At 42.1% G+C, this 19,748-nt stretch overlaps 1 protein-coding gene across 2 annotated transcripts in view; it reads left to right on the forward strand.

Annotated features, from left to right (window-relative positions):
• Positions 1 to 19,748, forward strand: part of EFCAB8 (EF-hand calcium binding domain 8) — a 136,188-nt gene that overhangs the window by 73,784 nt on the left and 42,656 nt on the right. For both annotated transcript variants that reach the window (XM_020990739.2, XM_020990740.2), the window contains exons 14-21: positions 2,019 to 2,167; positions 5,671 to 5,808; positions 7,051 to 7,167; positions 9,556 to 9,783; positions 10,768 to 10,838; positions 11,975 to 12,179; positions 13,260 to 13,544; positions 14,240 to 14,407. In XM_020990739.2, the coding sequence (XP_020846398.1) occupies positions 2,019 to 2,167; positions 5,671 to 5,808; positions 7,051 to 7,167; positions 9,556 to 9,783; positions 10,768 to 10,838; positions 11,975 to 12,179; positions 13,260 to 13,544; positions 14,240 to 14,407 (1,361 nt within the window). The remainder of the gene's footprint in view (positions 1 to 2,018; positions 2,168 to 5,670; positions 5,809 to 7,050; positions 7,168 to 9,555; positions 9,784 to 10,767; positions 10,839 to 11,974; positions 12,180 to 13,259; positions 13,545 to 14,239; positions 14,408 to 19,748) is intronic.

Genomic DNA, 19,748 nt, shown 5'->3' on the forward strand with positions numbered 1-19,748 from the left:
TTTGGTGGAAGGGAATCATTGGACTCAAATGTTCCCTTGAAAACAAGACTTGGGAGCAAAAAGATCCCAAAAAGCAAAAAAGGGATCAGGAAAGGCTTCATGGAGGACAAGGTATTTGGCCTTTAAAGAATTATTAGGTGTTAAATTTTTAAAAAATTATAATAATAACTATCAACAAAAAGGATCAATAAAAACATATAAAACAAAAGGGTTAAAATCTTGCAAAAAACCCCTTAACATTTAATAAGTTAGGGCAAATTATATATATATATATATACATATATGCATATATATATATATACATATATACATATATATATACACACACACATATATAGATATATACATCTATATAGATATATAGATATGGACTCAGTAAATACCTATCTGCAGATACATAGATACACACACGTATGTGTATAAAACCATGACCAACTAAGAACATGCTTTTGTTCTGTCTGTGCTTCCAGACCTATTTAGAAGTCTGCTGCTTCTGGCCTGCCTTCCTTTCATTCTTCTCATTCTCACCTTCTTTATTCCCTCCATTCCTTTCTTCTGTTTTTGGGAGGGAGGTATATTTTACAATCAGTGTGCATACAGTTCTGGTTCTGTTGATTGAACTTTTCATTACTTCACATAGATCAGGGGTTCTTAAGTTAGGGTCCATGATCTTGTCTCATATATTGCAGACATTTTCCTGAATCTGTTTCTTTAATTTTAGAGAAAATGCTTTTTTGTTGTGTAAAATTATTTTATTTCTATATAATCAAATCAATTGACTTTGTTTCCAATTGTTATTTTTTGATTAAAAATATCTTTCATTTCTGTAGCTGACCTTACTTCCTTCTACTTTTTAAATAAAAGAAATTAATTACTGAGCCCATTATAGTTGATTATGATGTGGGTGAGGCATGGATCCAAACCCCAAACAGGAAGGAATTTAACTAGCAGATATGGGGAGAAAATGTATTCCAGGCATATGGAACAGCATGGGCAAAGGCATGGGGGCAGGGCAGGACCATGCGTGTTTCAGGGGTCGGAGAGGAATCCAATCTGGTTGGTGTGTAAGGTATATGGAAGGGAGTCATAACAAATAAAGCCAGATTGTGGAGTACCTTGAATCCTAGGCAAAGGAATTTGGACTTTTATTCACTATTTTATTCAGTAGAGAGCCACTGAAGATGTTTGAGGAGAGAATTAACATGCACAGATTTTTGCACAAACCACATATTAAGAAGTAACATTAATTTTAAAGTCGGGCATAGGAGAAGATCGGATGTATTTGTCCAGGTGCTGAAAGAAGATGAGATAGCAAACTTACCTTTGATTTGTTTGGGCAGAGGGAGACAAAGGGGATGTGCTACTTTCTTCCAAGGGGAGAAAGGATAGACTCCCTGGAGGAAATGAGGGAAGAGGGCTGGGTGAGAAAGAAATTTTGGCATAGTACAGAGCTTGGGAGAACATGGAGGTGCCTGAAGGAGGATTTGGACAGGTTTTCTCAGAGGTTGGTTAGGCAGAGAAGATGAAGAGTGAAATTATCTAGGGTCACCTCAGTGGTTTAGTGGATAGAGTGATGGGCCTGGAGTCAGGAAGACCTGAGTTCAAATCCAGCTTCAGATACTTACAAGCTGTGTGATCATGGGCAAGTCATTTAACATCTGTTTATATTGTTTCCTCAACTGCAAAATGAGGTTAATAATAATACCTATCTCTCAGGGTTATTGTGAGCATGAAATGGGACATTTGCAAAGCACTCAGCATAGTGCCTGGTACATGATAGGAGTCTCCCTCCTTCCTTTTCTTCCTCCCTCCCTCTCTTATCCCTCCCTTTTCCTCTTTTCCTCCTTTCTTTTCCTCCTTTCTCCCTTCCCTTCTCCCTCTTTCCTTTCTTCTTCCCTTTTCTCCTTTCTTCCTTCTCTAGCTGAGAAATGAGGTCTCACCTCCTTTTGGGAAGAAGGGTCTCTGTTTTAGGATCTGATACATGTTTAGATCAATCCTTTTTTTTTTTTAAATCACAGTGACAGGTGGTTATGATCCGATCATTCTCCTATGGAATCCTCTCTTCATAAAGAAGCCCATGTGGCAGATGAAGGGACACCAGACCTCAGTGACTCACGTTATTGTGAATGGAAAAAGAAGCTGCATCATCAGCATCTCCAAAGACAAAGTACTGTCTCCCACAATGACAATCTCTATACAAGTCCCTCTTTTCCATTCCCTAGGGAAGACCTCTTAGACGCCATCTAGAGTCTATCCTTGTCATTTTAGAGGCAGAAATTGAGGCCTTAGGGAAGTGGCTGGTTCAAGGTTACACACTGAATTTAAAGCAGAGTCTGCTTTAGGTGAAGTTGGTATTTGGTCCCTCCCATCCTCGGTTCTACTTCAGTGTCCTCTCCTTTGATATATCCAGGCCTGTCCTGCTTTTACCAAACTGTTCAGACTCCCCAACTTTGGGGTCCTGTCTGTTTAATATAGGATCATAAAGTTTAGAGCTATGGAAGACCTTAGAGATCATAGAACTCAACCCTATCCTTTGTCTTTGTCTTTTTTTTTTTTTGGTGAGGCAGTTGGGGTTAAGTGACTTGCCCAAAGTCATACGGCTAGTAAGTGTTATGTGTCTGAGGCCGGATTTGAACTTAGGTCCTCCTGACTCCAGGGCTGGTGCTCTATCCACTTATTCTTTTTTCTAGAGAAAGAAAATAAATCCCTGAAAGAGGCATTGTGGTATAGCAGAAAGACAGCTGGCTCCAGAGTTAGGAAGACCTGGGTAAAAGTATTGCCTGTGCCACATACAGGCTCTGTGACCTCAGGGAAATCACTTCACCTCTTGCTGCCCCAGGCAGAATTGGTAGAGGGGACCCCTTGCTAGGAATTCTCTACATCAATGAAATCATATCTGATAATAAAAAAAGTAAAATAAAATAAGGACTTCAAAGTCACAGACCTTGTGGCCTACCTGGGATTTGAATACAGACTTCATCCCTCTCCCCACCCCAAGATAGCATCATTCTGTATACCCCTTCCCCTAATCTACCCTCCCTTTTATCTCTGCTCCCCTTCTCTTATCCCTTTCCCTTTCTATTTTCCTGTAGGGTAGGATAGATTTCTATGCCTCATTTCCTGTATTTCTTATTTCCCAGTTGCATGTGAAAACAATTTTTTAAAAAATTATTTATTTTTAGTTTTCAACATTCACTTCCACAAGATTTTGAGTTCCAAATTTTCACCCCATCTCACCCCTCCCCCACCCCAAGATGGCATACATTCTGAATACCCCTTCCCTTAGTCTGCCTTCCCTTCTGTCTTTCCCCCCCCTTCTCTTATGCCCTTCTCCTATTTTCCTATGGGGCAGGATAGATTTCTGTACCCCATTTCCTATATTTCTTATTTCCTAGTTGCATGCAAAAACATTTTTTTTAAACATGTGTTTTTAAAACTTTGGGTTCCAAATTTTCTCCTTTCCTCCTTCCCTCCCCACTCACCCTCATTGAAAAGGCAAGCAACTCAATATGGGTTGTACATGTGCAGTTATGCAAAACACTTCCATAGCAGTCATGTTGTGAAAAACTAACTCTATTTCTCTTAATCCTATTCTGTCCCCAATTTATTCTATTCTTTCTTTTGACCCTGTCCCTCCTCAGAAGTGTTTGCTTCTGATTACCTCCTCTCCCAATCTGCCCTCCCCTCTATCATCTCCCTGTTCTCTTGTCCCCTTCCCCCCTATTTTCCTGTAGGGTAAGATAGATTTCCATACCCAGTTGAGTGTGTATGAAAACAATTTTTTTAACATGTATTTTTAAAACTTTGGGTTCCAAATTTTCTACCTTCCTCCCTCCCCACCCACCCTCATTGAAAAGGCAAGTAACTTGATACATTATACATGTGAAGTCATGCAAAATACTTCCGTAGTAGTCATATTGTGAAAAACTAACTCTATTTCCCTTCATCCTATCCTGCCCTCCCATTTATTCTATTCTCTCTTTTGACCTTGTCCTTCCTCAGAAGTGTTTGCTTCTGATTACCTCCTCCCCAAATCTGTCCTTGCTCTATCATCTGCCTGCTCTCTTGTCCCCTTCCACCCTATTTTCCTGTAGGGTAAGATAGCTTTTCATACCCACTTGAGTGTATATGTTATTCCCTTCTTAAGCCAGATCCTATGAGAATAAGATTCACTCATTTCCTCTCACCTCCCTGTTTCCCCTCCACTGTAAAAGCCTTTTCTTGTCTGTTTCATGTGAGATAATTTACCCCATTCTACCTCTCCCTTTCTCCTTCTCCCAGCATAATCCTCTTTCACTCCTTAATTTAATTCCCCAGATATCACCCCTTCATCTTCAACTCACCCTGTGCCCTCTATCTATCTATCCATCTATCTATCTATCTACACACATATAATTTTTTCTCTCCAACTACTCTAGTATTGACAAAGGTCTCATGAGTTACAAATATCATTTTCCATGCAGGAATGTAAACAGTTCAGTCTTAATAAGTCTCTTATGATTTCTCTTTCCTGTTTACCTCTTCGTGTTTCACTTGAGGCTTGTATTTGAAAGTTAAATTTTCTATTCAACTCTGGTCTTTTCATCAAGAATGCTTGAAAGTCCTCTATTTCACTGAATGACCATTTTTCCCCCTGAAGAATTATGCTCAGTTTTGCTGGGTAGGTGATTCTGGGTTGTAATCTTATCTCCTTTGCCCTCTGGAATATTATATTCCATGCCCTGCAGTCTCTTAATGTAGAAGCTGCTAAATCTTGTGTTATCCTGATTGTGTTTCCACAATACCTGAATTGTTTCTTTCTGGCTGCTTTCAATATTTTCTCCTTGACCTGGGAACTCTGGAATTTGGCTACAATATTCCTAGGAGTTTTCCTTTGGGGACATTATGTATAATGGAAATAGCATTAGATTGGGTGTCAAAAGATACCCTGGCAGGCTGGTGAAGAGAGCTCCTTTGAGAAAGAGAGGGCTTTTAGGGCCTCCTTAAATCCTGCCCTAACACAGGTCAGCCCTGCCTTTTGGCAGAGCTCTCCATGTCACATTGGTCTTAATCACACTATCAGGTCTGTCTAAGGGACTTCAATAATCAGGTATCCAATGCCTTCATATGACAGAGGAGAAAAGTAAGGCCCAGAGAAGGGAAGGTACTTATCCAAAGCCACATGGGGTGTTGTCAGGAGTACTGGCTCACAGCCTAGAGCTCTGGCTGCCATTTTGTACTGTCATCCTGATGGGGACAGGACATGGCTACAGCAATTTTGGGCTTGAGGGCTAGATATTGTATTTCATCCTTATCATTTTTACCATCACTAGTCTAAGACCTGTGTTTGGCTTGTCTAACATTGAAGAGGCAGCCTGAGGTAAAGGGAAATAACAGTAGATTTGGAATTGGGAACAAGTTCAAATCTTAGTCCTGCCACTTCATAGCTATATGGCTTTAGCTAAATAACTTCACCTTTCTGGGCCTCTGTTTCCTCTTCTGCAAAATGAAGGGGTTTTGATTAGACAATTTGTAAAGTTCCTTTTAGCTCCAGATCTCCCCAGTCTCTCTGAGCCTCATTTCCTTACCTGAAAAATAGGGATAAATAATACTTGCCAACCTACCTTTCAGAACTTTTCAACAAAATAATCTGTGCCGTCATCCTAATTTCTGTATATTTCTGCCCCTCAGAACATTCGTCTATGGGATATACACAACTTTCTGTGTTTCCAGTCCTTTTCAGGGAAATTTTTTGCCCTGGGAAATCATCCTATTACCAGTGCTTACTTCCACAAGGCCAATGACACCTTTATTTGTGGTACCTATTCGGTGAGTGACAAGCTTTGGTGGTGGTGGGGGGATTGTTTGGATTTAGTCAGTGGACCTTACGTTACATTTGGGAGACATAGGGTGGTTTTTTGGGTATTGCTTCCCAATCCAATGGTCCCTGGTTCCTCAAAAAGCCAATGAGAATTCTAGTCTAGCATCATCAGATTTGGAACTGGAAGAGATGCTAGGGATCACTTCATCTACTCCCTCTACTCCTCCTCACCTTGTAGATATAGAAACAAATTCATAAGACGTTAAAGCACTTGCCCAAGGTCATACAGGTCAGAGCCAGGATTTGAACCCAGGTCTTCTGACTTCTTCAAAGGACTGAGCAGATAGCAATCATAGGTTTAGGTCAGGGAGTTTGAATCACAGGTTAGATAATGGGTACTGAGCAGGAACAGCTCAATTTTGGCAGGCACTTAATAAGGGGCTGTTGTGTGCAGAGCACTCACGTTAGAGAGACTTGAAGTTGATGCGACATTGTCTGCCCCCTGCCCCCCCCTTCCTGAAGTTTGTCTCCTTATTATCCTTATTTTACAGATGAGGAAATGGAAGCGTAGAAAGGTTACATAACACGTTTTACATGGTAAAACAGTTAATAAAATCCTCCGTTATTAACGCTGGAAGAGAGGGACCTCAGAAACAATTTAGTCAAACCTCCTCACTTTACACATAAGGAAACTGAGGCCTAGAGAAATTAAATGAATTTCCTATGGTTACAGGCAGTTAAGGAATGAACCAGGATTAGATTCCCAGGCCTTGTGACTTAAAATCCAGTGTTTTTTCCAATATACCATCTCTTAGTAAGTGATAAAGTCAGTGAATCTATCTGACTCCAGTTCCAGAGCACTTCTCATCCTTTTATGTCTCAAGAAAGCACATTTGATCTTGCTTCCATGGTCCCTAGAAAACAGTTAATGGTTCAGCCTGAGATATATGGTGGACACTCATTAAATACTGGTTATTTGGTGGGTTCTAGTAGTTCTTGTCCTTGTTCTGGCTTCTCAGAGTATACATTTTGTATATCTCTGGCTTATCCCTGTCCTTGTACATGTTGTTTTCCCTGATAGAATGTAAGCTCTTGGAGGGGAGAGGCTGTCTTATTTTTGTTGTATCCTTAGCAACTAGTGCAATGATTGGCACATACCAGGTATCTAATAAATGCTTGTTGACTGGGGACTCTCCTAGAAGACAAGACCATCCTGATTTTCAGTTTGTCTCATCTTTCCCCATGCACAGATTGGGATTCTTAGGGGCTATCTGGAGGCCCAGGAAGGGAGCAGGAAAATGGTGGAAGAGTCTACCACCCATCATACAGCCGTGTGTGGGGTCCTTTACAGCAAGATGTTTAGGCAGGTAAGGACAGCACCTAAATCTGCAGAATCATAACAGAGTCAAAGGAAGAAAACAGTCTCCTGACAGTGTGGATATGACACTTGCCTAGAAACTGGCTCCCCAGTCCCAGGAATTGCTGTGTGTCATCTGGTATGTGGCCATGGGACTCTTTCTGCAGTAGTTATGAATAGAGGAAATATTTGTCCATTCTCCTTTGCTCATAGTAGGAATCACAGCATCATAGATTCAGAGCTTGAAGAGATTGTAGAGATAATTTTCTCCAATCATCTCCTTTTTACAGATGAGGAAACTTGAGACCTAGGGAGGTTAAGGGACTTGACGAAAGTCACACAGATAGGTTCTGAAATGGGATTTGAATCCTGCTGCCTCCTAGAAGCTAGAGGAGTTCTGCTTAGTAGAAAGCTTCCTTCCATTTCTAAATTCATGAGCCTGTGAGCTGGGTTTTAAAGGTTGGACAGGAATTCAGCATTTGAAGATAGGGGGAGGCAAGGAAGGGAATTGTCTTTGGGAATATTGGGACCAAACCATGGAGGAAAGTGTGCATGGTGCACTAATGGGATTAGAGAGTATGCCAGTTTGGTAGGTGTGTAGAGTGCTTAGAAGCTAATAATCTAAGATAAGGCTGGAAAGGTATGGTGGTGTCATATTGTGGAGGATTTTGAACACTGGGCAAAGGCCTGTGGATTTAGGAAATAAGGAAGCACTGAAAATTTTTGAAGAGAGGAATGATGTAACTAGATCAGAAAGAATCTTCTGAGAGAGTGAATGAAGGTTAGATTGGACTAAGGAGAACATTTAGGGAAGAATGCTTATTAGGAGGCTATAGCAGTAGTGCAAATGACAGGTATTGGTGGCCTTATACTAGGATGGTGGCCTGAGAAATAGAGAAAAGAGGAGGGAACTCATGCAGCTGATGCTGCAGAGGGTGAATCAAGAGGACTTGGTACTGATTGGAATTAAGAAGTGAAAGAAAGGAAGGAATAATAATAAATTTCAGGTTGAGTACATGAAGGAATGGTTGTGCCCCAGACAATAAAGTGATTAGATGGTCTTAGGTCTGGTGTGCTGTGATGGGAACATATCTTTTTAGCATCCCTAAACGACTAAATGTAGTATGGATGCTTCTCAGTGAGGTCACCGAACCTTTGCCCTCATGGGAAGGAGCTGGGGAAGGGAGCATGGAATGGTTAGAGCATTGGACAGGAGGCTCAACTTGCCCCCATCAGTAGGATGGATTTGTACTTTGAGTTGTTTTTTCAGAAGTGTGGGATAGGTTGCACTGAGCCATCTGTAGTTTTTTTTTTTTTTTTGCGAGGCAATGGGGTGAAGTGATTTGCCCAGGGTCACGCAGCTAGTAAGTGTCAAGTGTCTGAGGCCAGATTTGAACTCAGGTCTTCCTGAATTCAGGGCTGGTTCTCTATCCACTGCGCCATCTAGCTGCCCTTGTAGTCTCTCACAGAACAGTTATAGAATATCAGCAATAGGAGAGTGTTTGAAACATAGAAATTAAGAGCTGGAAGGGACCATAGAGGTTTCTATAGTCCAACATGTTTATTTTTTTTTAAAATAAATTATGTATATTTAAAAATTAACAAATCAATTTTCTCTCCTCACCTCTCCCTCCTACCCTCCCCCCACATTGGGAAAAAAAGGGGAAAAAATCCCTTTAACAAATATACTTAGTCAAGCAAAACATATTTCTACATTGGCCACATCCAAAAAATATTACTCATTCTGAACCCTGAGTCCATCACCAGGAGGTAGATAGTATGCTTCATTAGTCCTCTGCAATCCTAGTTAGTCATTGCATTGATCAGAGTTCTGAAATCCTTCAAAGTAGTTTGTCTTCACAGTGTTGTTGCTGTTGTATGAATTGTTCTGGTTCTGCTTATTTCACACTGTATCAGTTCATATAAGTCTTCCCAGCTTCTCTGAAACGGTCTCTTTCCTCATTTCTTATAACATAGTAGTATTCCATCATATTTATATGACATAATTCCAACATGCTCATTTTAAAGATAAAGAAATGGAGGCCTTGAGAGGGCAATGTGACTCATTCAGTATCACACAGTGAGTTGTTAGAGGAACCCTACTGGTCTGGTGTGTGTTGTGTTATCCCTGTATCTCTTGCGTGGAACTTTCCGTGGCCCAGGTTTATCAGCTGGGGATAGAGTGCCCTGTAGCTAGAGCTATCCCAGGTGAGGACCTGATGATCCACCTGGGATAGCTCTAGCTGCAGTGTCATGTCTTAATTTCAAGCACAGCTCATTGGGAGGCCTGCTTATGGTAGTCTAATATTGTAGATCTGCCCTTATCCTATCTAATGGAGTGTAACCCTGCCGTGTTGACAAGGAAGGTCCCAAGGCTTCCCAGATCTGTTTTTGGTAGGTGGTGACCGGCAGCCTGAATGGCGTGGTGAGCGTGTGGGAGTTGATGACAGGGAAGAAGGTGGTAGAGTTTTCAGCATCAGAGTCCAAGGATGTGGAGCTCACAGCGATGGTCCTGGATGAGCTGGAGCGGTGCCTCATCACTGGCATGAGAAATGGGACAGTCAAAATGTGGAATTATAACATCGGGGTCTGCCTGTTGCACTTTCCCAATCCAGACCAAATGGAGGTCAGTGTCCCCAAGGGCTGAAAGCTGGGAAAAATTCGGGTTGTAGGCAAGGTTCTTTTATTCATCTATTTATTTATTGAATCTAAGCTATTGTGCATGTAGGGAACTCCCAGTATGTAAACTCTATCCATTGATACAGATCAACAACTCATCCCTAACTCACAGTTTAGACAGTTGCCTGGAACACTGAGTAGTTAAAGTTAAGTAACTTGCCCAGGGTCACACAGCCTGTATCTATTAGAGGCAGGACTTGAACCCAGATCTTCCTGACTCCAAGTTATTGTTGTTCAGTCCTGTTTGGCTCTCTGCGACCCCATTTAGGATTTTCATGGCAAACGTATTGTGCTGGTTTGCCGTTTCCTTCTCTAGCTCATTTTACAGATGAGGAAACTGAGGCAAACAGGATTAAGTGACTTGCCCAAGGTCACTCAGCTAGTAAGTTTCTGAGGCTGGATTTGGACTCGGGAAGATGAGTCTTCCTGACTCCAGGCCTGGCACTCTGTACTCTATGGCGCCACCTAGCTGCCCTCCTATTCTCCCACACCACACTGCTACTTGTACGGGCAAGGTCATGGGAATAAGAAGCTCTACTTTTCCTCCCTTCCCTGGGTGTTAGGAACAGCAAATGAGATAAAGTGAACAACTGTTTTGAAAAGAATGATATAAGATACCAGAATAAGACAAGTGGACAGAGTGAAATGTATGTATTTCCTCCTATCTCCGAAAGGAATAAAATAGCTCAAAGTGCTTCTAGCAAAGGAGGTAGTGCATGTGTTTTTATCTTCATTTTATGGATTAGGAAACTGAGGCTCAGATAGGTTAAGTGACTTTCGCAGGGTCACACAGTTTACTCAGAACCATCACTTGAAACTAGGTCTCTTTTGACCTACACACTTGGGACACACACACACATACACACATACATACATACATACATACATCTCTTTTCTCAGAGGTAGCTGGTTTTCTTTATTCTTCCAACAGATTAGTGGAATCACTCATATGAATGGGGTATTCTACGTGGCAGGGTGGAGTAAGAGGATCACTTGGTACCTGTAAGTAGGAAGTATCTGGTCATGGGAAGGGCTGTGTTCCACTTGCACTAACCCTTGCATTCTGCCTCACTTTTCTATTCCTCTCTGTCCTTGCTTCATCCAGATGGTTGTAATACTGGCCAGAGACCTGTTCCCATGGGGGACACTATTCCCTTTGTGGTAATGACTTGTTAGGCAAGTCAGTCAAAAGCCATGTATTGAGGCTTCCTATGTGCAAATGCTGCTAGGAACTGGAGAGCAGTTAACGATCAAAAAAGCACAGTCACACTGCCCTCACATGGCTCACACTCTATACGCGAGGGGGATAGGATCCCACAAGATGCAGTAATGTATAATGACTATAGTGCACAGTGGAGTATAAAGTGCATGAGAAAAATAAGGAGTGATCATTGAAGTCGGAAGAAAGAAAAGTCATTTCTGGATCTTGGTATGCTAACCCCCTAACCCCCCCCCCTTAAAACTGAGAGATTAAATTTAATAGAAATAAATGTGAAGTTCTGCATTTAAGTTAAAAAAAAAAAGCTCCCGAAGGAGAGGCATAACCAGAGAGTAATTTTTGGTTAAAAAGTCCCTGGGGTTTTAATGAGTACAAGCTCAATATGTCGACAATGCAAAAAAAAAAAAGCTAATTTAATGTTATGCTTTGTTCGTTAATTCATTCAATAAACTTCTCATTGAGGTACTGAATTCTCTTACCTCGGGAGACCTTTCTAACTCTGAGATTCTCTGAATCTTGGACTAGCGGGTGGCAATTGCAAGGAGATAGATTTAGAGTCACTGTAGAGGGGAACTTTTATAACATTTAGATGTATCTGACAGTAGAATGAGCGAGATCATGAGGCTTTGGGCTCCCTCTACATCAGCGAAGGTGCTTGAGCACTTTCTTGGGTTCAGTGACCTTGAGTATGTGATACAAGGGTTCAGGTAGTGGTTGGACTAGGAACCTCTGAGATCCTCTCAATTTTTGAGATTCTGTGATTCTAGGTTGAAAGAAAGTTTTGATGTGAGAAACAGAGCATTACATGGTCTGCATTCCAGCTGCCTCTAAAAGTCAGCAGAGCCTTGCTGAAGGCCGTGGGAGTTCTGAGGTAGGAGAGCACTTTTAATCTTGGTTGATGACTGATGGTTTGTCCCAGGTATCGAAACAAGGAAGCAGTCCCCCTGTATGACCACTGGCCTTACTTTCACACTGAAGATATCCTGTGTCTGGCCAAGTACCGTAGCCACATCCTGGGATCGGCTTCCTATAACGGTGACATTTTCATCTGGAACGTCAGCTGGGGGAAGCCCTTTGTTCATTTCAATGCTTCGAGGAGTACCCTGGCCTTGAAGCCCAAGAAGGTATGTGCAAGGGGGAGCCCTTAGCCTCCCTTTCAATTTATTTATAGTGTTGAGTAGGGCTATGCAGAGATGGTAACAATTCTGGGTTCAGGGAAAGTTGGATAACTGGATGAATTAAGAGGATGGGCCAGTGGACAATAGCTAGAAATCTAGCTTTTCTCTTCCCTCCTCTCCCCTTTCCTTTCTTTTTCCTCTTCCAGTTCTCCCTTCTGCCTTTTCTCTCCCTTTTCCTTTCAGAGACTGGTTCTTCCTAACTAGCCCAGGCTAGAAATGCAGCAGGTACTCTCAGGCCTGATCCCACACCTGATTAACATGAGAGCTTTGGCCTTGCTCTATTTTGTACCTGGGTTGGTTTGCTCCTTCCTTAGACAACCCGGTGGTTTCTGCTTCTGGGGGCTCATGACAAGATTTAGAGAGGACACTGAATTGGCTTTAGTCCTACTGCAGCTCAGGACTTTTGAGCTCAAGAGATGGTCTTATTATATGCTAGAATATGTCCGAGTATCTGAGTATCTGAGAAAGTTTATGAGATCATTAACCCTCCTTATTTTCAGATGTGGAAAGTGAGACTTAGAGAGAAGTTACTTGTACAAAGTCACACAGCTGATTAGTAGAGGATCTGAGTTTAGAACCCAGATCTCACGACTCGCAGTTTCCACCACCCCACCTCACCACTTAACTTACTTCTTTACCAGGGTGTGGCCTGACACCTATATGAGATACTTTCATAGGCATCTCATATAGTTTCATATATAGGCATTTCATAGTCTTAGAGCTAGAAAGGATCTCAGAGGGCTTCTAGTCCAATCCAATCCCTGCCCTGTCCTCAAAATACAAACTAATATTACAGATAGCAGAACTGAGGCCCAGAGAGGTTAAGTGATTGGCCAAGGTCATATATGTCTGAGCTGGATTTTGAGCTCAGGTCCTCAACTCCAAACGTAATGTTTTTTCCATTATACTATGCTCCCCTTCCCCCCTTTTTTTCCTAGGAGAAGCTCAATAATTAGCAAGCTCCAGACTGAAGGGCCAGCCAAATTCAAGTCCTTATTTTAGGATGTTTTCTCTTCTGTGGGGCAGGTCTTCATGGAGGAGGATCGCATGACGCTTGCTGACTTAGTGAACAGGTCTATCAGGAGCAAGAAGTCCTGGGCAAAAAAGTTCTTCTGGTGGCCCATGAGTGGGCTGTCTGCCAAAGCTCAGGTCCGCAGGAACCTGACCTCCGCCCCACCTGCAATGAGACGCACGGGAGGAGAGGAATCATCAAGACACAAGGAAGGAGAGAAATCATCAAGACACAAGGGAGGAGAGGAATCCTCAAGACACAAGGGAGGGGAGCGGCTGTCAGCCCAGCCCAAATTGCAGGTGGGACCCCTGAAACAATGATCAAAATCCCTTGTGTGGGTTAACTTTTCAACATCCTTTCCCATTCAGTGTCTGGTTTATTCCTCACAACAGTCCTAACAGACAGAGGTAAGCAGGGCAGGTGATGGTCTGAGGAAACTGAAGGCTAGAGCAGTGAAATGTCCCATCCTAGATCATGCACCTCTTATGATAAAGTCCAGACTAGAGCCCTGGGGGCTCTTAACCTCACATCTGGAAGTCTTCCCATTACTCCATGCTGAAGTATAATACCTGTTCTCTGCCTTATGTTTTCATTGATATTTCCCTACCTAATTTTGCTGCCTAATTTTGTCTGCTCTACCTAATTTCTTTTAGGATACACCTGGTTTCTTTTAGACTCTGCCTGGTTTATTTCTGTCTCTGGGCTAAGTGGAGTGGCTGCAGTTTTCCAGGATCAGTAAGGCTTTCACAACCATCCCAGCTGCTGAGTTTATTTTTCAATCCTCTTTTCCACTGTGAGGGAATACTACAGGTGGAAAGGGAGAGGGAGAGTGGGGGGATGGCTGTGACTACCATTCCTTTCCTTCCTGGGTTATCTCTCCACCACATCCACATCAGTTGGTGTGGGCCCTGAATGGAATGTGTGTATCATTCCCTTAGGAATCTCAAGTTGCCTTAGAGAAATAACTTGGTCCTGTGTGGGGGGGTGGGGGTAGTGTGCTCCTCTTTCTTTACAGAAATCTTACAGCCCTGCCACCTCTAAGACAGTGAACTTGGTGAGACCTCAAGGTGAAGCTTGGATGCGGATCAGGAACACACAGAAAGAAAATGAGGATTATGCTAGGCAGAAAGAAAAGAAAGACTCAGTGGCGGCTGTGGAGAAGGTTGGCTAAGCTCATCGGGGGGGTCTGTTACTCAAACTATGGCAAGATCTGCCTGGGCATCTGTCCATTCCTAAATCCCAGGGGGTTGGGGTATTGGGGACCACAGAGACCAGTTTTCTCTGTCACCCTGAATGCTTTGGGGGATTATAACTTTAGGTGGTGGCTCAGGTGGTGGTGTTACCTGCCATTCTTAAACTCAGTGCTACCAGTTTCTAGGAAGAACTGTTAACAAACAAAGAAGATAGAGTAGAAAGAGCCAATGTTGGGCATGGCATTGATTAATCAATCAACAAACATTTATTAAATAGTTAATAAGTGCTGGGGATATAAAGACTAAAGTGAAGGCGTTCCGCTCTCAAGGAGCTTCTATTATAATGGGGATATAATATTCCCATCTACACATACATGCACACATACATACATACAAAATACATATACACACACATATGCTAACTGAATGTAAGGACAACACTTAAAGACCCCTTTCCTGAGAGGAAGGAAGGAGAGCCTATGTGCCATTTGCTCCATGGCTCAGTCTCCTGGGAACTAGCTAGCTTATAGAAGAAGTGTACTGTTCTGTTGAGTCTGCATCTGGGAAGAAAAAGTAGAGATGGATAAGGTTCAGACACCTTTGACTTGCAAGAGAAAATATCCATGGAGAGTCTGTGGGGTCTAGGGGGAAGAGCCCTGGATTGAGAGTCAGGAGACAAAGCATCAATCCTAACTCTTACTGCCTGTGTGGCCTTGGGCAAATCATTTCTTTCAGGTCCTCATTTTCTTTTTCTGTAAAATGGTGGAGTTGGACTAAATGACCTCCAAGGTCCCTTCCCGTTCCAGGTCCTATGACCCTTGTGTCAGGCTATCACTTGGGCACCTCCTCCATTGCCCCCCTGGGGAAGTCTTCTCTGAAATTCCAATCCTGGCTGTAGATACAGTGAGAGAGGAAACAGAGATCTCCTGATGGTGAAGCGCTATGATGCTCTCCTCATCCTGGGCTCTCTATGGAATGTTCCCTCAGCAAACTATAGCTTCCTCAAGTCCTGGGGTGAGGCACTGGCGGGGAGGATCCCTGGTAGGAAAGGTGCTAGAGCTGGACAAAGTCTCCCAACTGAGCATCTTTGTACTAGTTGTAGACTGCTCCATACCTCATATCCAGGTACTCTTTGTTTAGTGTTCATTTCAGATTTCATGCCCTTGCATGGCACACCTGGGTTGTATAATTTTGGAAATACCCTCTTCTTGCTTTCTTTGACCCCGGGTCCCCAAACTTGGGTCTCAGCCACTTCTCCTTTTCTGGTGGTCCCTGTCAGGTTAACTTTTTAGAGCTTCTGTTTCCTTATTTGTAAACAAACAAGGAAAATAATGCATTCACTTCTTACCTCAAGGCTGGCTGTGAAGAGAATGCTTTGTAAACATTAAAATGCTAAGGAAATGAAAATTGATTATTATTATTATTATTACATCTGAATATAATGACATGAATCAGTGACTTATACCTAAGTACCATGTTTCTTCCACCAAGACTGGTGGAATTCAGTTGAATAGATTTGTTAAATACCCATTATGGCACCCTCTGGTATTTGACAAGCAACCATGAGTAAGTTACTTAATCTCTTAATGTCCTGGGCAACTGAGACTGAATGTTATAACCGAGTTGCTAATTTGCATTGATGGAGAAGGCAGAGAGAGCTCAGGGAAAGGGGCCTGATAGATGTTTGATAAGGGGCCCCAAAGATCATGGGGCATATACCTGGGTGATACCTTGCCATAGGAGCCTAATACTGGGTGATGCTGTATAGCTGGTGGCCATCCTATTAGTGAATGAACATTTCCTGAATTATGACTACTCTTGAGGTTATCATATTGGTCTGAATATAAGCCACCCTGAACATCTGATTTGTATCCACAAAACAAGATTTTTGAGAGGGAAAAATATGGATATAGTTATAACACAGAAAAATAGCATTAGCTGTATGTACCCTCTGCTCAAACTTTATGCAGTGTAATACTGTGTAGAATCCTAGAGCTGGAGGGGATTTCTGAGGTCCTCTGGGCTCCTTTTCTCCCTGATGGATGAATTCTGGATGACACAGAGACAGAGACTACATTGGAGAGTATCCAGTTTGTGACTGAACACCTCCAGTGATGAAATTTACTAGCTCCTGGGGCAGCCACTTCTTTTGGACACCTCTGATCCTTAGAAATAATTTCCTTATATTGAACTGAAAAAAATTATTTAATCAGGTGAGATCTGCCTTCTCACCTTTCCACTCCAACCTCCCCCCAAGTTGAGAATACAAACAAAATACAACCCATTACAAACGTGTATAGTCAATCAAAACAAATTTTCGCATTGGCCATGTCAAAACCAAAAAATCAGTTGTCTCATTCTGCACTCTGAGTCCTTCCCCCCTCTATCAAGAGGTGGCCAACATGTTCAGTCCTCAGTGCTCTGGTTGATCATTACACTGATAAGAGTTTGGAACAGTAGAATTCCATCACATTATATACAATAACTTGTTCATCTGTTTCTCGGTTTATGAGTACCCCCTGAGATTTATATTGAACTTAAATTTGCTTTTTCTATAACTTACTGAGTAGTCTAAGTTCTGTCCACAGAGGCCAATTCAAATATCTGCTTCTTCTTCCCTATGCCTCTTTTGATATTTAAATAATAATGATAATAATAACAACAGAATATATAATTATGTAAACATAATTATATATAATATAAAAGAATTATGTGTTATATAATATATAATGATATATATGTCATTTGCATAGCATTAAATTTTTTTTTTCCAAAATTTTTTTTTTTGTTTGGTGAGGCAGTTGGGGTTAGGTGATTGCCCAGAGTCACACAGCTAATATGTGTTATGTATCTGAGGCCGAATTTGAATTCAGGTCCTCCTGACTCCAAAGCAGGAGCTCTATCCACTGTGCCACCTAGCGGTCCCCAAAATACTTTTTATATACTATCTCGTTTGATACAACAACCCTGTGAGGTAGATGCTGTCATACCCATTTTACAGATAATCAAACTGAGGCTGAGAGGGGATGTTGCTTGCCCAGGACCATACTAGTGGGTTTTTAAGGCAGGATTTGAAACTGAGTTTTCCTAAACCCAAGTCTAGCACTCTATTTGCTGTGCCATTTAGCTGCTAGACAAGACTGCTCTCTTGTTTCCCTCCTTCCTTACAATCTCCACCCTAAATTCTTTCTTCCTAGACTAAATATCCCTAGTACCTTCATTGCATTTTTTATGACATGGTTTCTAGTTCTTTTCTTTCCTCCTCAGTCTCTTCTCGGCATGTTCCAGTTTATCCTAGTCTCTTGTAGAATCCAGTTTCTAGAACTAGAACCAGTATCCCACATGGGGTAGAGGAGAGTAGGACTTCAGGCTTCTTCATTCTGGATGCCAGACTTTTACACATCCAGCTGAATGCTCTCCTTGAGGGCAGATTTAGTTTCGTTTTTGTCTTTGTATTCTCAACACCTGATGTAGCATTCTGGCACATAACAGGCATGAAAATAAATATTTTTTGGTTGATGGATAGATGTAGCCTAAAATATTGTTGTCCTTTTTTTGGACAGCCATCACACTGTTGACTCAGATCCAGGTCAATTCAGTAAACATGTCGTACCATGCACTCACTACCTGTAGCAGTGCTCCTGCCTCTGGAGGATTTCAGAGAACCGGAATGAAAAATTTGCTGGTAGATTTTCAGTCGTGTCTGACTCTTCATGGCCCTATTTGTCTTAACTCCATTTAGGGTTTTCTTGGCAAAGGGTACTGCAGTGGTTTGCCATTTCCTTCTCCAGCTCATTTTACAGATGAGGAAACTGAATTAAAGTGACCTGCCCAGGGTCACACAGATAGGAAGTGTCTGAGGTCAAATTTGAACTCAGGTCTTCCTGACTCTGGCCTGGTGCTCTATCCACTGCGCCACCTAGCTGCCCATTGTTAGTAGATAATCCAAAGTAATCAAGAGTTGACTTATTTTTGAAGGTAAAATGAATGGGTGTGTGTGGGGGGTGAAGGGGTGGGGAAGGGATGGGAAACACAGTTGTGTTTTTTGCAGGCTGAGGCCGTGAGGTAACCTTGCCTGAGGCTTTGGGAATAGTAGATGGCAACTCAACAAACATTTATTTGGGCTGCCTTTCTTCCTTCACTGTATCATTACTATTATTAGACCTTGTATTCGTTTGGCACCTTCTATATTTCCTCAGAATTTTTACAACCAATAGCTCATTTGATCCCGTACCAAATCCCTATGAGGTCAGGGCTTTATTATCCCCATCTGACAGATGAAGCAACTGAGGAAAAGAAAGGGGAAGGGACTTGCCCAAAGTCACACAGTGAGTTAGTAACAGAATCAGAGCTAGGATCATGGAGTTGAAAAGGGACCTTAGAAGTAATTTACTTCAACCTGTCCATAAAAGAACAAGAATTCCAGCCACACCATCCCTGACTGGTTGAAGACCTCCATTGAGTATCCTTTCTGTCTCCTAAGGCAGCTGTCTTCCCCTTTAGGAAAGAGAATAGGCGTTTGGATAGTGCCTACTATGCACCACGTGTTGGACTAAGTGCTTTTGCTGATAATTGTCTCATTTGGTCCTTGGGACAATTTCAATTGTAATTTCCTTTTATTGAACTGAAATCTGTTTCTGTGAAGTTTCCACCCATTTCTAATAGTTCTGCCTTCTGGGGTTCAAGCAGAACAAGTTTATAATCTCTCTTGCACTTGATAGCCCTTCAAATATATCCCCTACTCATCAATGAGTTCCTTCTCATTTGAGTAAACAGAGGGCAGGTTAACCACTTGGACATATTGTATACACAGAGAGAACCTGTACAGGAACAACATACAGAAGAAGTAACACACAGAGACAACTGTGCAGCATATGAGCAATAGATTGAAGGAACGAGAGAGATAGATTGGAAAAGCAGGAGAGTGATCTATAGTCAGACAGGAAGACAGAGGATGAGGAAGGGAGAGAGAGACACACACACAGAGACAGACGACAGACAGACAGACACACCGATTCCAATTAAAATATGGACTAGGTAGTCTCTGAGGTCCCCTAACAACCCTTGAGATTCTGTGATTGTCTCATAAATGAAGACGGTAATCACATCACTCTTGCCTAGCCCTCTTACCATCCCCTAGTTTATTCTTCAAGAGAGATATTCCTTGTTCCTTCAGCTGACTCTCTTCTCTCTTCATTCTTTGACTTTTTTCCTCATTAGATACTCTAGGTCAGGGTTTTTTTTTTAACATGGGGTCTATGAACTTGTTTTAAAATATTTTTTGATCATTGTATTTCAGAATAGCTAGTT

Source organism: Phascolarctos cinereus, unplaced genomic scaffold (genome assembly GCF_003287225.1).
Source record: "Phascolarctos cinereus isolate Bilbo 61053 unplaced genomic scaffold, phaCin_HiC Scaffold_2;HRSCAF=192, whole genome shotgun sequence".
NCBI lineage: Eukaryota > Metazoa > Chordata > Mammalia > Diprotodontia > Phascolarctidae > Phascolarctos > Phascolarctos cinereus.